This window comes from Mustelus asterias, chromosome 13, assembly GCF_964213995.1.
Source record: "Mustelus asterias chromosome 13, sMusAst1.hap1.1, whole genome shotgun sequence".
Taxonomy (NCBI): domain Eukaryota; kingdom Metazoa; phylum Chordata; class Chondrichthyes; order Carcharhiniformes; family Triakidae; genus Mustelus; species Mustelus asterias.
The window spans coordinates 70,057,056-70,073,836 of NC_135813.1; the positions used below are offsets into that span (position 1 = coordinate 70,057,056).

Sequence of the window (16,781 nt, forward strand, 5' to 3'; positions counted from 1 at the left end):
ACACACGGAATTGATATATCGTCCACCACAATTCCCCACCGAAATGGCTTTAATACCGGACTCCAATCTAGATTCTAAAGTGAGAGATGGCAGCGTGCTAACCCAATGCAGCGATTAAGCCCTTTCAAGCATCTGGTCTAAATGTCCCCTTCAACACCATGTGGCTCCATGCCTTCAAATCAGCTAGAAGGTGCGCCCATGCGCCCTGTATGATAACTCAGTGGTAAAATCGAGCTGAAATACAGGCAGAAACTTTGGTAAATGTCTATTGGTACTGTGTAAGGAGAACACTCCAGTAGTTTAATTTCATGCTTGGTTGATTTTTGACAACAGGGTTTTACAGAGAACGTAACAAATTTGCAGGTAGCATTCCTAATGCGTCTCTAGGGGGCAAAATTAGCCATCTGCCCCGGCATCTTAGAGAAGAAATATGCCTTTGCATCCTGTAGCTTAAATGTCATTCCTCTTCAAGGGAAGAGGGGACTTTTATTTGAAAATAAAATGTGTAAGTATGCATGTAAAGCACCGCTTTAACTAACCGTACACAACGTAGGAGGGGTAATGTGTATTAGAAAGTGGATTTTATTTTCGAAACCACCCACAACTTTGGTGGATTATAAAGAAAATAAGGAATTTAGGGAGCCAATTTAAAAAAAAATCTAGACTCGAAAAGACGCGACTCTAGAAAGCAAAACAATTGCTTTTCTAAGGGGATGGTGCTAAAAGTGCATCCAAATAATTGCACCAGGAACTAAACGGTTAAGAACTACCTTCCAGCACTAGCTGAACACGGGGGGGGGGGGGGGGGGGAATGATGTAAATCCCTCGGAACGCCATGTGACACTTAGAGGCAGCTTTAATTAATAATACAGCTCCTAACGACAGAGACACTGACTTTTGAGGTTTTCAGTGCCTGCAGTTGGTGAGCAATGTGTCAGCAAGCGGACGAGGTGGGGAGGACGGTGTGTGTGCTCGCCTCCGGCCGGCCCGGGGAACGCTGCTCCGAAGAGCTGGAGGTCGCCAGGAGGTTAAGGATAATAGGGGACCATTTGCAGGAGAGGGCACAGAGGAAAGCCGCCGACAGGAACAGAATCCACACAAACGTCAGCAACAGGCACCTTTACACTATTTGCACACTGGTCCATGTCACAGCGCTCCTCATACTCCTCCGAAAAAAACACCTGTAGGAAGTTTGACACCTGCGATCTGGACTTCAACAGGTAAGAGAAACCGGCTTCTCCATCGCTCCAGCACTGATTAAACAGAGTATTTATTTCCTCGGATAAGAGAGGCAGTAGCAGCTGTAACTTGAGGTGCTGATCCTGTTCTTCTCATACTAATGCTGATGATTATATTTCCTTATTGGAGAAATGTGTTTTACATCAGAAACGTGCTGGCGCTATAAGTTTTTAAGTGTGAATATCTGCGATGGGGAACTTCCAGCCAGTTTCGATATTTTAGCCGCCGTTTGATCATTTTGACCATCGGCAGATGACAAGGCTCCCCAAAAGTTAGAAAAGCAACTTTTTTTTCCAGAGTGAGTTTAACTAACTAACTAACTTCTGGATAACCTGGTCGCCTGAATCACGCATACGGCCGGAAAGTCCCCGACTCCACTGAGAGCTGATCTCAGCTGGCCAGTCACAAGGAGGATACAATTAGCCTGACCATTTCGGAACTGATGGGGAGAATCAGCCAGCGTTCCTTTTGATCCATAGCCAGTCACCCCAGCTGCAACCTGTGTGTGCGCTTTCTGAGGACACAGACGTACTCAGTTGTATTCTCTTCCACCAGTGGAATAACCCGCCAACTCTCACTCTCTGGGACAACTGGAGCGATGGAGTGTGCCAGTACCTGTGGTGTACCATTGCATGAGCCACTTCTTGGGGGGGGGGGGGGGTGGAGGAGGTTGGACAGAGAGAATCTTGATTACATTTAAAGTACGCTCTTCTGAGTTATGAACTGTTTACCAATAGCATTTTTATTGCATTCACCATTCTTGTGCTTAATTATCAAGCAATCTTGCAACACTTATGCCAGCATTTATAGGGTGCAATGACACTTGTCCAGGAACAGGGTAAAGGCACGGTGGCACAGTGGTTAGCACAGCTGCCTCACAGCGTTAGCGACCCGCGTTCAATTCTGACCTCGGGTGACTGTGTGGAGTTTGTACGTTCTCCCCGTGTGTCTGCGTGGGTTTCCTCCGGGTACTCCGGTTTCCTCCCACAACCCAAAGATGTGCAGATTAGGTGCATTAGTCATGGTAAATTGTCCCTTAGTGTCCCAAGATGTGTAGGCTAGGGAGATTAGCGGGGTAAATATGTGGGTCTGGGTAAGATGTTGAGTCGGTGCAGGCTCAATGGGCCGAATGGCCTCCTTTTGCACTGTAGGGATTCTATGTAAAGTTACCAAATCACAAAAATAGTGTTCGTGTGTCTCTTTCCTCGGGAGTAGTGCGGCATGAGGTCATTGAGAGAAGAATGTCATCTGTGGTTACAAATAATTGGCTTTCATTAAGAGATTTCTTTTATTTTAGAATGAATGTGTCTACTTTCCAGGTGGGCAGCTGGAGTATCTGTCATTCCGCCGAGCCCTGTACAGGTCAGAGCTTCGCTCGGGACTGAAACTCTGAAGCCCCCAAACTTGGGCTGAACAAAACCCACCGGAATGTGAAGGAGTTGGACTGGAAAATTGCACTGGTTACATTTTGCAAGACAGCGGAACAAACTTTTTTTTAAAACAAAATGCATGCTTTAAAATTTGGAATGTAACATTTGTTACCGCAATTTTATACCAGTTGATGTTGCTGCATGTAATTACAAAAGTATGATTTTTAAAATCAGGTTTTCATGTAAATACACTTATGGTTGATGTTGGTTACTTTTTTGTAAGTCTGCCGTTTCATAGAATTGTTGAAAATCAACTTGGAAATTCTAAATAAATGTTTCATAACCAGAATACCTCCTGCAGCGTCATTTGAGTCACGCCAGATTTGCAACGAACGCAAACACCATGATGACCATCTCACAGAAATAAAGTGGCAAAATAATTGTATTGTCGCCTGCAAAACGTGGTTTACCCTTGACACAAAACACGCCAGAATGCACCCCCTTTGCTTTGCCGGGTCTTTTATAAAGATAAGTGTGCAATACATTCACCCAACAGCCAATTACACGCGCTGCTTTTGAAATATTTACATTGTCGCACGTGGAGATTGTACACACTTTCTTCAACAACACGGAGCACCAGCTCCAGCTGTCGCACAGCTGCATTCGTGCACATTTATCCCCCGAGGAGTGAAGGACCGAGGGGCACGGTCCGAGTTCACTCTGGGCATCAGTACACCTGGAAGTGCGCTGAGGTGCTGCCGTCCTTCCAGTAGCGCAGGGTTTCCACCACAGCGGTTCGGCACATTGGACAGCTCCTCTCTCGGTCGAACCACAGGCGAGCGCACTCGTCGCAGAAGACGTGCTGGAGGAGGAGGAGGAAGCAGAAGACAAGGGCAAAGAACATGGAACACACGCACTTAAAAAAAATCAGTGAGATCCGCGCATGTGGAGATGCTCGAAACGCGCTAGTAAGTGAACGGGAAGTCACCTCGACAGCATATCCAACACTGTTGATCTCTCTACACTCGCAGCAGATAGCGTGCAGGAGCAATTCAGTTCTATCATTAGGAGGGGGAGGGGGGAATTTACAAATGATTTGCTTTAATTTCACATTCTGAAGCGTTTACCCTTTGGTTGGAACTCCCAACGCACCTTTACACAATTCATTTAAAATCTAAGACTCGACTGCAAATTTAATCATCTTCAATACAGATAGAAACTGTTGTAAAGCTGCACTTGAACAGTTGGCCTCTGCGTGTGATGCAGAAGTGTTCATAAAGGCATGAATAATGCAGTATCGTATTCTCTTACTCCACAACTGGGCTTCTGCCTGAGACATCCTTCAAACACATACAAGAAAGTATATTAACATGATTGGCCATGCTAAATTGACCCTAGTGTCAGAGGGACTAGCAGGGTAAATGCGTGGGGTTACTGGAGTAGGGCCTGGATGGGATTGTGGTCAGTAGAGACTCGATGGGCCGAATGGGCTCCTTCTGTGCGTAGGGATTCTATGTTTCTAACATTCCAACTATATTGTCAAATAGCTATGATTTTATTTGCTGTTGCTTAATGCAGTTGGAATGTTAAGGAACTGCCCGCCCCCTTCACAGCATTTTGTTTTATAACAACATGCATTTGTGTGGCGCCTTCTACAGGTAATAATAGATCCCAACGCGCTCTGCAGGAGAGTTAGCGGGCAACATTTGTCATGGAGTCACAGAGGGAGCTATTAGGTCAAATGACCAAATGATAGGCGGCATAGTGGTTAGCACTGCTGCCTCACAGCACTAGGTCCCAGATTCCAGCCTCGGGTCAGTGTGGAGTTTGCACTTTCTCCCCGTGGTTTTTTTTCTCTGCGTGGGTTTCCTCCCACAGTCCAAAAATGTGCAGATTAGGTTGATTGGCCGTGCTAAATAGTCCCTAGTGTCAGTGGGATTAGCAGGGTAAATTCTTGGGGTTATGGGAATAGGGCCTGGGTGGGATTGTGGTCAGTGCAGACTCGATAGGCCGAATGGCCTCCTTCTGTACTGTAGTGATTCTATGACCAAAGACTTGGTCATTCAAGCACAGGAGTTATTACGGCACAGGAGGCCAATCGGCCCATCCTGTCTGCACGTGTAGATTTTACTAAAGGAGGAAAGTGTGAAGGGAGTTCCAGAGCTTCTCACTTTGTCAGCGGAAGATACGGTTGTCAATGACGGAGGAATTGAAATTGCGGATGCTCAGCACATTAGAATTGGTACAGTGCAAAGATTGGGAGGGTGGGATCTGTTTTGCGACTGGAGGAGATTTCAAAGATCTGGGAGCAATGCCATAGAAGGATCTGAGAACAAAGATGAGGATTTTAAAATCGACTTGTTGCTTAACCAGGAACCACGCTCTCTCCATCCCATTCCTATTAAACTGCTGACCACACAATGTTCCTATGTTCGCTGATTCTATTCAAGATTCCTCCTCGTCTCCCTCTCCTTCAGGTGGTGCTGTCATCGCCCTTGTAATAAACTACAAAAAAAATACCCCTGATCCCTCTGTCCTCCCTCTGTTCCTTACTTTGCTCGCCAAATTCCTCGAATGTGTTGACCTCTACCAGATTTGGGTATAGCTTTTCCAAAGCTTCATTTTAATCTCTCCAATCAGGGTTCTTATCAGTCACAAATGGCTCCCTATTTGACAGCGACCCTCCTCACCCTTCTAGGTCTGTCTGCAGCTTTTGACATTGTTGACCACAAAATTTCTGCTCCAACCCCCTTCTCCACCAGCCCCCGACTAGGTGGGAGTCCACTCATCTGATTCAATTTTCATCTACCCAGGGAATCGCCTGCGATTATTCCTCTTCCCACACAGTTACCCGACACAGGGTCTTATTCTTTGCCTCTCTTATTTCTCATTGACAACACATAAAGATGCAAAAACTCACTCTCACTATGGCCAATAAGAGCAAAGTACTTCAGTTGCCGAAACTTAAAACAAAAATACAAAACAAAATCGCTGGAAAGACTCGGGGTAGAAGGCATCTGGGGGATTTCAGATCTATATCATTCATGGAACGGAAGCGCAAACTCTCTCTCTCTACAGATTCTGCCTGGCCCGCTGCGTGTTTCCAATGTCTTTATTGCACTGAGACATGTACTTGCAGCAGCAATGATCATATAATCCTGTCCTCGACATATCATTTCCACAATTAGAATTGGTTAAGTGTATTGCTTCATTCAATGTTTTGTCAAGTCTTAAGCTTCCCAATGCAGTATCCCAGTGATAAATGTAACTCTTCAATGCTCTAACGGGGCTGTTGTCTGGCAATAAACCAACCAACCTGCCGCCATCACCATCACCACCCCCGCCCCCACCCCCCCAAACCATTTGTAACAATCGGATTGATCGCTTATTTGCATCTGTTGATCAGGTAATTAAAACCACGAAATCTTGCTCAGGGAAACCCTCCCTTAAGTGCTGACAACGCCAGATTCGAGAGGTCAAGGAAAGGGCGGATTTGTATACTCTTTTCTGTAACAGTAACACACAATCCCAGGTTTGTTCTTCCTCCCCCTCTTTCACCCTACCTGGCAAATCAACATCACAGGTTCTCGAAACTCTGCCTGGCAGATCGGACAGATATCTCCGGCTTCGCTGCACTGCTGGCTGGTAGCTCGCACGCCACAGCTCTGCCAAAGAGAGAAGGCAATTGCATTGAGAGGCACAGCTTTGATATTGCTGTTTTCCAACAAAAACAAAATGCAGATGGTGCCAATACCAAGGCTCCAGTTTATGGAGCGCCCGGACTCTGGGTCTCCCATTGTTAATGCAATCGCCAGTCAGTGTTGTGGCAATGTTTGGGAAAACAGCAGAGTTGGGGCGACTGATAATGGACCCCGAAAGAACCCAAATGAGATCACATCTGGAAATCAATAGGAAAGTTTCACTTAGTGAAGTAGATGTGCGCCTGACATAATTGTGCTGATATAACACCCTTTCATAGTTCTGAAGTCAGAGCCTGTGTAACCCAATTATAATAGACTCCGCATTCATCCCCGTAACATACACACTGCTTTCCAACTGATTACATCAGTAGCTGTAAAATTAACACAGCTTTTAGTCTCAGACATCAATTATGTTGTAAAGTTCCACTATTTTTTTTTGCAGGGATAGTTATTTTGACTTGGTACAGATTCTACTTCTGCCCCCACTTAAAATTTATTTTTTTCCTCTTCATTACATCTACTAACTGCACCACACTCTGTCCTGATAGAGACAGAAAGTTGACCCGCTCCCAGGCTTTTTGCCAATTCCATTCATCATCTTCCCAACCGGTTGCTCTGAGAGAGTCGTGATTGTTTTACACGAGTGACTTGCTCGGCCATTTCAGAGGGCAACACCAGTCAACTACACAGTGAATGACTAGGGGATCTCATGTGTGGGCAGAGCAGGTTTCCTTTCCGTTCACGGCCCCAGCTGGGGGTTTTTCCCCCCAAAACCACAACCTGGCAGCTTTTCTAGTTGTTGTTATGCTGCCAGTCCCACAAATGGTCAGATTGAGTGAATTCAGTTTCATGTTGTGATTTGCTGTTTGGGGACCACAGCACCGTGGCAAGGTTAAAAAAAGGTAATGTCGCCATAGTCCCAGATGACCATTGGCTGACTGGTGGTGATTTAACCTGAGGATCACCACATCTCAGGCAAGGGACAAGGTTGACAAGGGTCGTGAATAACCTCAGCTGGTACCGGAATTGAACCTACAACATTGCAACATCACAAACCAGCCGTCCAGCCAACTGAGCTAACTAACCCTCATACAGTGGTTAGCACTGCTGTCTCACAGCACCAGCAACCCGGATTCGATTCAGGCCTTGGGTGGCTGTATGGCGTTTGCATGGGTTTCCTCTGGTCCCTCCGGTTTCCTCCCACAGCCCAAAGATATGCAGGTTAAGTGGATTAGCCATGCTAAATTGTCCCTTAGTGTCCAAAGATGTGCAGGTTAGGTGGTTTGGCCATGCTAAATTGCTCCTTAGTGTCCAAAGATGTGCAGGTTAGGTGGTTTGGCCATGCTAAGTTGCTTCTTAGCGTCCAAAGATGTGTAGGTTAGGGGGATTAGCCACGGGGGGAGGGGGTTTGGGTAAGATGTTCTCTCATAGAGTCGGTGCAGACTCGATGGAACAAATGGCCTTCATCTGCATTGTAAGGATTCTATAGACCTCTGAGTTACTATTGCAGTCTTCAACACACTACACGAGCATACCTGTACTCACTTGCCCATGATCAAGAGCAACATAACATGTCTCATTTTGGGAGAAGGTGATTCAGGTTGACTCAAATCAAATTCTCAGGCTTTGGAGAAAGTGCCACTTGCACCTCTTCCGATTATGTTCAAAACATTGCCTCCGGGCAGATACATCTTAAATGGTCTGAGTCTATGGACTGGAGTTTCTACATGCTCAAGGAAGCAATTCTGAGTTTGTAAGAAGTACCAAGGAGGTCAAAGACACCTTGAAAGGCAGGTATTACTTATAGAGTTCTGGCCCCAACCCTCTGAGGTCTCACAGCTTGAGAGTCAGTTGGGACCTAACTCTGGAGTGGTACTGTCATGTTTATATAGCTAGAAGTTAAATGGCCCCTCTTCCTCTCTCTCCTTAACCATCATTTCCTGAAGGGAATATGTCACAGTGGATATAACTGCATTATTATTAATAAGGCCTCCGCTACTTTGTTAATTGAGATGCATTGTACTGCACATTTGAGTGCAGACAGCACGTTAGTGGCTTAATAAACTATAGGTAGCACCATAAACACTGAATGCTGTCCACACATATGCTATTTCCAGCCGAAGCCACTAGGATAGTATTAGAGATGGAATTCCCAGCCAGCTTCCAGCTCTCTCCTTGCACAGAAATACATAGAATCATAGAACAGTTACAGTAAATAAGGAGACCATTCGGCCCATCGAGTTCTCAAGAGCAATTTAGCTGGTTGCACTCCATTGCCATTTCTCTACAGCTCTGCAATTCTTCTTCCTTAAGATGCTTGTCCAATTTCCTTTTGAAAGTCACCATCAAACTCACCATAGAACATAGAACATAGAACATTACAGCGCAGAACAGGCCCTTCGGCCCACGATGTTGCACCGACCAGTTAAAAAAAAACTGTGACCCTCCAACCTAAACCAATTTCTTTTCGTCCATGAACCTATCTACGGATCTCTTAAACGCCCCCAAACTAGGCGCATTTACAACTGATGCTGGCAGGGCATTCCAATCCCTCACCACCCTCTGGGTAAAGAACCTACCCCTGACATCGGTTCTATAACTACCCCCCCTCAATTTAAAGCCATGCCCCCTCGTGCTGGATTTCTCCATCAGAGGAAAAAGGCTATCACTATCCACCCTATCTAAACCTCTAATCATCTTATATGTTTCAATAAGATCCCCTCTTAGCCGCCGCCTTTCCAGCGAAAACAATCCCAAATCCCTCAGCCTCTCCTCATAGGATCTCCCCTCCATACCAGGCAACATCCTGGTAAACCTCCTCTGCACCCTCTCCAAAGCCTCCACATCCTTCCTGTAATGTGGGGACCAGAACTGCACACAGTACTCCAAGTGCGGCCGCACCAGAGTTGTGTACAGTTGCAACATAACGCTACGACTCCTAAATTCAATCCCCCTACCAATAAACGCCAAGACACCATATGCCTTCTTAACAACCTTATCTACTTGATTCCCAACTTTCAGGGATCTATGCACACATACACCTAGATCCCTCTGCTCCTCCACACTATTCAAAGTCCTCCCGTTAGCCCTATACTCAACACATCTGTTATTCTTACCAAAGTGAATTACCTCACACTTCTCCGCATTAAACTCCATCCGCCACCTCTCGGCCCAACTTTGCAACCTGTCTAAGTCTTCCTGCAAACTACGACACCCTTCCTCACTGTCTACCACACCACCGACTTTGGTGTCATCAGCAAATTTGCTAATCCACCCAACTATACCCTCATCCAGATCATTAATAAATATTACAAACAGCAGTGGCCCCAAAACAGATCCCTGAGGTACACCACTTGTAACCGCACTCCATGATGAATATTTACTATCAACCACCACCCTCTGTTTCCTATCCGCTAGCCAATTCCTGATCCAATTTCCTAGATCACCCCCAATCCCATACATCTGCATTTTCTGCAGAAGCCTACCATGGTGAACCTTATCAAACGCCTTACTAAAATCCATATATACCACGTCCACTGCCTTGCCCCCATCCACCTCCTTGGTCACTTTCTCAAAAAACTCAATAAGGTTAGTAAGGCACGACCTACCTGCCACAAAACCATGTTGACTATCACCTATCAATTCATTACTCTCCAAATAACTATAAATCCTATCCCTTATAATTTTTTCCAACATCTTGCCGACAACAGAAGTGAGACTCACCGGTCTATAATTCCCGGGGAAGTCTCTGTTCCCCTTCTTAAACAATGGGACAACATTCGCTAACCTCCAATCTTCTGGTACTATACCAGAGGCCAACGACGACCTGAAGATCAGAGCCAGAGGCTCTGCAATCACTTCTCTTGCCTCCCAGAGAATCCTTGGATAAATCCCATCCGGACCAGGGGATTTATCTATTTTCAGACCCTCCAGAATATCCTGCACATCCTCCTTATCAACTGTAATACTGTCTATTCTACTCCCTTGCAACCCAGTGTCCTCCTCAGCTATATTCATGTCCCCTTGCGTGAACACCGAAGAGAAATATTGGTTCAATGCTTCACCAATCTCCTCCGGTTCCACACATAACTTCCCTCTGCCATCTATAACTGGCCCTAAACTTGCCCTAACCAACCTTCTGTTCTTGACATACCTATAGAACGCCTTAGGATTCTCTTTAACCCTATCCGCCAAAGTCTTCTCATGTCCCCTTTTAGCCCTTCTAAGCTCGCTCTTCAACTCCCTCTTAGCCAATCTAAAGCTTTCTAGTGCACTACCCGAGTGCTCACGTCTCATCCGAACATAAGCCTCCTTTTTCTTTTTAACCAACAACGAAACTTTTTTGGTGCACCACGGTTCCCTAGCCCTACCAATTCCTCCTTGCCTGACAGGGACATACCTATCACAGACTCGCAGTAGCTGCTCCTTGAAAAAACTCCACATGTCGGACGTTCCCAGTCCCTGTAATCTCCTAGTCCAACCTATGTTTCCTAATTCTCTCCTAATAGCCTCATAATTACCCTTCCCCCAGCTAAAACCACTGGCCCGAGGTTCATGCCTATCCCTTTCCATCACTAAGGTGAACGTAACCGAATTGTGGTCACTATCACCAAAATGCACACCAACTTCCAAGTCTAGCACCTGGTCTGGCTCATTTCCCAGCACCAGATCCAATATAGCCTCACCTCTAGTTGGCCTGTCTACATACTGAGTCAAAAAACCTTCCTGCACGCTTTGAACAAAAACTGACCCCTCTAACGAGCTAGAGCTATAACAATTCCAGTCAATATTAGTCAAGTTAAAATCCCCCATAACAATTGCCCTATTACTTTCACTCCTAAGCAGGATTGACTCCGCAATCCTTTCCTCAACCTCTCTAGAACTTTTAGGAGGTCTATAAAAGACTCCCAACAGGGTGACCTCTCCTCTCCTCTTTCTAATCTCCGCCCATACTACCTCAACAGATAAGTCCTCATCAAACCTCCTCTCTGACACTGTGATACAATCTCTGACCAATAATGCTACCCCTCCCCCTCTTCTACCTCCTTCCCTACTTCGACTAAAACATTTGAACCCCGGGACCTGCAGCATCCATTCCTGCCCCTGCTCTATCCATGTCTCTGAAATAGCCACAACATCGAAGTCCCAGGTACTGATCCACGCTGCAAGTTCACCCACTTTATTGCGAATACTCCTGGCATTGAAGTATACACATTTCATACACCATGCTCTCAGGTAATGCATTCCAGATCCTAACCACTTGCTGCATAAAAAAAAGATTTTCCTGATGTCACTTCTGATTCTTTTGCCAATCACCTTAAGTCTGTTTTCTCTGAATTTTGATTTTTTGGCCAATAGCAATAGTTTTTCTCTATCTACTCAATCTAGATTCCCTCTTGATTTTGAACACATACCAAATCGCCTCTGAACCGCTTCTCCAAAGAGAACAATCCTAGCTTCATGTAACTTAAATCCTCATCCCTGGAACCACTCTATAAAGCCTTCACATCCTTCCTAAAGTGAAGTGCCCAGAATTGGATACAATATTGCAATTGACTCTGAGTCAGTACTTTATAAAGGTTCATTGTAACTAATCACATCCATGCTTTTGTACTCAATGCCTCTATTTATAAAGCCAAGGATTCCACATTCCTTTTTAACTAATTTCTCACCTTGCCCTGTCATCTTCAATGATTTATGCACATATACTTCTAGGTCTCCCTGTTCCTGCACCCCTTTAGAACTGCGCCCTTACTTTAAATTGCTTCTCCCTTTTTCTCCTACCAAAATTTGCACTTCTTAGAATTAAATTTTATCTGCCACATATCCGCTGACTCTACCATCTGGTCTTGAAATTTATCACTATCCTCGAAAAAATACTTCTAAGTTTTGTGTCATCTGCAAAGTTTAAAACGGTGTCCTCTGCACCCATGTTGAAGTCATTTTATATATAAGAAAAGCAGTGGTCCTCGTGCTGATATAACTTCCTCTGATCTGAAAAAGTTCACTACTTCATAGCAAGACCAGTTTCTGTAAATATTCCTTAGCTGAGACTTACACTTAAATGTGATAGAGATACATGGTTGTAAATACGTTCTAATAGTTAGTACATTTAATCATACATTAATAACAGAATCAAAACTTTTTGAGTTTTCCTGACAGAATGTGAATGCTTGTGTGAAGTGAGTGCACAATGTTAAGCATGTTTCTATGGATATGTTCCCAACTGTGCAACTTTGAGTTTGTGCACATCGATCAATGCTCAACTTCAGATCTCAGGTGTTTCTGTAACATTAAATGTTAAATAATCTTAATGAAAAATGTGTCCAAATACCAAATCTAGTTCAGAATTCATAAGAAAGGATTAAAAAGATATTTTTGTTTCACTTAGATTTTTAAATCTATTTCTTTAGGCTCCACCATGTCTTTGATAAGAGATTGGGACTGATCACTTGCTACCATGTCTCTGCTCGTGCTCTCAATTTGACCTCCAGGGACATAGAAACAGCAACAGGGGAAGTGCCCTTGGATGTTCCCTTCCTCCCTTTAAGGAAATGCTTTTCCCTTAGTATAGGTGATGGTGAAGAATGTTTCTGTAGGTCAAACAGCATTTACCTGTGATTTACACAAGATCTTCAAGGCCTTTCGTAAACCACCTATTCGACCACAGACATCCAAGAACTGCAGCATTGGTCAAAAGAAAGAAAATCAGATAAATGATCAAAGATAAGCAGCACAGAATAAAGCAATAAGTTACCTTATGCCACAGGGGTTTGGGACATTTCATCTGTGTGTTATTTGTTACAAAATTGTATACTTGATTATAAAATGAGATACTCATGGTCTTACTACAAAGTTCAAACCGCAGGAGTGTTCTCCAAAAATACAGCCAGGTAATAAAAATTTCAAATTGCACCTATTGATCATAATCTGTATTTACTTAGTCCTAAGAAGTTATTTCAGCAGGAAAGTTTCCAGGCGTTTAAATGCTGCAGAATTCTCTATAGTCTGTATGCAATATAATTTTTATTCTTATACCACACTTGTTTATGGAATGAATGCAAATTGAAAATACACTATTTCTAAATCACGGAAACAAAACGGAAGGAAATATTTCTGTAATAAGGAATCTTCTGTTCGCTTCTGATTATTCACCTTGCAGAGACTGTACAGAACAATCAGGGTGCCTTCCAACAAGTAACTATTGGTGGAGTCTCCTCCCATGATGCATTTGTACCACAGCTGAATAGGAATCAAGGATCTCAATAATTGGCTCATTTCTTCTATTAGAAGGTAAAGTGTTCCCTGCAAAAAAGGTTTCAGAAGTTTTAATTCAACTGTGAATAATACAAATTTTATAACTATTTTCAAACCAACTATGTACCTCTACTCCAGTGTCGTCGCTTACAGCAACGACACTTTGTTCAAAGATGCTCTGAAAATTCCATTCAATTTAAAATAGGGATGAAATGGAGTGTAATATCTTGATAATTTAAAAATGTATTCATCACGCCACCTGACTCAATTTTTAAAAGGTTTCTTTATTAAATGCTTAATTCAGGCCCCTTCATTTCAGCTTGAATGAGACCAATATTGAATCTGTTAAGTCCGTCTGCTGCTCCATCCACTATGGGACTCCTGGAAAAAAGCTCAAGCTATGTGTGGGTAGGGATCAATTAGTTCACCCCACTAACATGCAAAGTACCAACCTGGGAATTTAGCAGGAATTCTACCCTGCTATTTCTTGCATCCAATTTTCTCCCTTTCGCTTCTTAGGGGGCATATCTTATACTGAGAACAGTACCACAGCAACAATTGGGTTTAACATTTCATGAGTTCAGAACATTGAACCACATTTGGTGTTCACACTACATCTATATATGCACACTTTCCAGTCAGCTACGAGAGAACAATCAGGACAAAGAAATTTTTGCAATTTCTCCTTCCAACAAAAGAACTCCAAAGGCACTGTTGCATCCCTCGAGCGGCTTTGGTTGAGGTGAGTGAGCTAACAGAGTCAGAACAACAGATAATACTGGAGTCAGTATAGTTCAGCATCACGCCATAACGCATGGCATTTTGAAATTCATAGTGCCATCAGGAGAGGATGCATTAACTTCTTTGTAAAACATACTGTGCTTAGATTATTTATTTTTAATAGAGTGCTGTTGCTGGGTTGAACTGACAATTCTACAGCTAACAACGCTCACTGATGAACAATACTATAATACCAACATTTAACTGATTTCTACACAATAATAGGTAAATCTATTTTACTCTAGATTTTTAACTCTGTAATTAAAAGTGAGTAGGGGAGTATGAGTGACATCCCTGAAAGAAAAACAGACAAACATAATGCCTTTTAAGTAACAATTTCACAATTGCATTTCCAAAGGTTACTTTAGTGATTGTATGTGGCTATGTAAACTATGAACATTGATTTCATTTGAGTGACTCTACTGATTTTGTGCAAGTTGAAGGTGACCAGAGGAGCAAAATGGACAATTTCCATCCAATTTTAGCACAAAGCACTCCCAGGTCAGGCACAGATGGCTTGATGTAGGATAAAAGTTCCTTTTTGTACTGCCCCAACAATAAACCTTCATCCAACATCAGAAGTATGCCCCCTACTGCATCAATATGACAATTTGTATTTCAAAGATCACTCATCCTTCTCTTCTGTGCATTTCCCATTTAGTGCCAGTTCATGGAGAATTGTTCAATGTTTATTGTTCAAAGCTCTGAAATTTTAACTACTGGGAATTGGATTGAGTGCCCAAACTCACTTCAATTAGAACTCTTACAGCCAGGAGAGAGGGATGTTTTTCAGTCTGGTCGGCTGGTCTGAATTCAAACTTGTCTCCCATTTATGGAAAAAAAGCCTTCGACAACTTTTGTTTAAATAGATGGGACGGTTGCTGTGAAACTGTGCTTCATTCAGATAAGTTTTAAAAATTGGACATAAAACAAATAACTTTAAAAAAATGTAGTTTCATGGCAGTGAATCGGAAATTTCAGCTCGAATGACATTTCACATCACCTCAGGGGAGGTGATGGCCAATGGTATTATCATTAGACTATTAATCCAGAAACTCAGTTAATGGTCTAGGGACCTGGGTTTGAATCCCACCTTGGCAGATAGTGGAACTTGAGTTCAATAACAAGAAAAAAATCTGGAATTAAGAATCTACTGATGACCATGAAACCACTGTCGGAAAAACCCATCTGGTTCATTAATGCCCTTTAGGGAAAGAAATCTGCCACCCTTACCTGGTCTGGCCTACATGCGACTCCAGAGCTACAGCAACGTAGTTGACTCTCAATTGCACTCAGGTAACTAGGGATGGGCAGTATATGCTGGCCAGCCAGCAACGCCCATTTTCCACAAATGAATAAAAACAAAATCTGAAGTGAAGCTTTAAATTAATCTGGTTATTTATTTCAGACAGCATCACTAATAAAAAAAAATAGGATTATAGGACCTAAAATTAAAAGTGAGGGCCTTTTTTCAATAAAATAATAAGGTCCAAATGATCTAACCCGTCGTCTCCATTCTATTTCATAGCCCATAATGATTTCACTAGCATATATTTTATATCTCAAATGAAAACCCCATGTAGGAAATAGAAACATAACTAATTGACAATTGGAGGCCAACACCACCAAAAGAAAAATTCCAAATGGTGTAGATCTGGAAGGAAATGGTGGAAATGCATAGCAGGTGTACCTAGTCTACTTCAGAAGAGGTTAATGTTGTTCTGGCAAGAGGAAATTAACTTGTCTTTTCACAGCACCCAGTTAATTGTCACAAGTGACAGGTTGCACCAGTACAATTTTGACATGTCCCTCTTAATACTTGGTTACCGCACTGCCTTTGGCACTTTTGAAAGCTCAATTTTCCTCTAATGCCTATTTTTCATGTTCCATTTTGAATGAAAGACAAACTTGCATTTATATGGTGTCTCCCATATTCTCAGGATGACCCAAAGTGCTTCATAGCCAATGAAATACTTTTGACGTGTAGTCCCTATTATAATATATCGGCAAATGCAGCAGCCAATTTGCACATTGTTAAGGTCCAACAAACAGCGGCGAGTTAAATGACAAGATCATCCTTTATTGAGCAATGTTGGTTGAGGATTAAGTATTGGCTAGCATACTAGGAGAACATCCCCGTTCTTCTTTGAATAGTGCCACTTAAGAGGACAGACTTGATTCAACGTCTCGTCCAAAATTGGCATCTCCAAAAGCGCAGTTTTCCCTCAGTACAGCATTGAAGGTCCAGCCTAGAGGGTGCTTGTACCTACAACTATCTACTCAGAGAGTGCTCCATTAAACCATATCTGACATATTCACAACAGCCTCTCCTAGTTATATTCTTACCTATCTTAGCACAAACTATTCCATTTCCCCAAATAGTTTCCTAAGTATGTCAAGCCCCTGTTCCTCTTTGTGCTGTCCCAGCAATATC

General features: G+C 43.2%; 1 protein-coding gene across 2 annotated transcripts in view; it reads right to left on the reverse strand.

The window, feature by feature from the left end:
• Positions 1-3,034: 3,034 nt before the first annotated feature.
• Positions 3,035-16,781, reverse strand: part of rnft2 (ring finger protein, transmembrane 2) — a 50,851-nt gene continuing 37,104 nt past the window's right edge. The window contains exons 7-10 of one of the 2 annotated variants that reach the window (XM_078227000.1): positions 13,466-13,615; positions 12,926-12,991; positions 6,173-6,274; positions 3,035-3,471 (exon numbers count right to left, since the gene is read on the reverse strand). In XM_078227000.1, coding sequence (XP_078083126.1) covers positions 3,337-3,471; positions 6,173-6,274; positions 12,926-12,991; positions 13,466-13,615 — 453 coding nt within the window. In that variant the 3' untranslated portion in view covers positions 3,035-3,336. The remainder of the gene's footprint in view (positions 3,472-6,172; positions 6,275-12,925; positions 12,992-13,465; positions 13,616-16,781) is intronic. The other variant, XM_078226999.1, reaches the window with a different exon arrangement.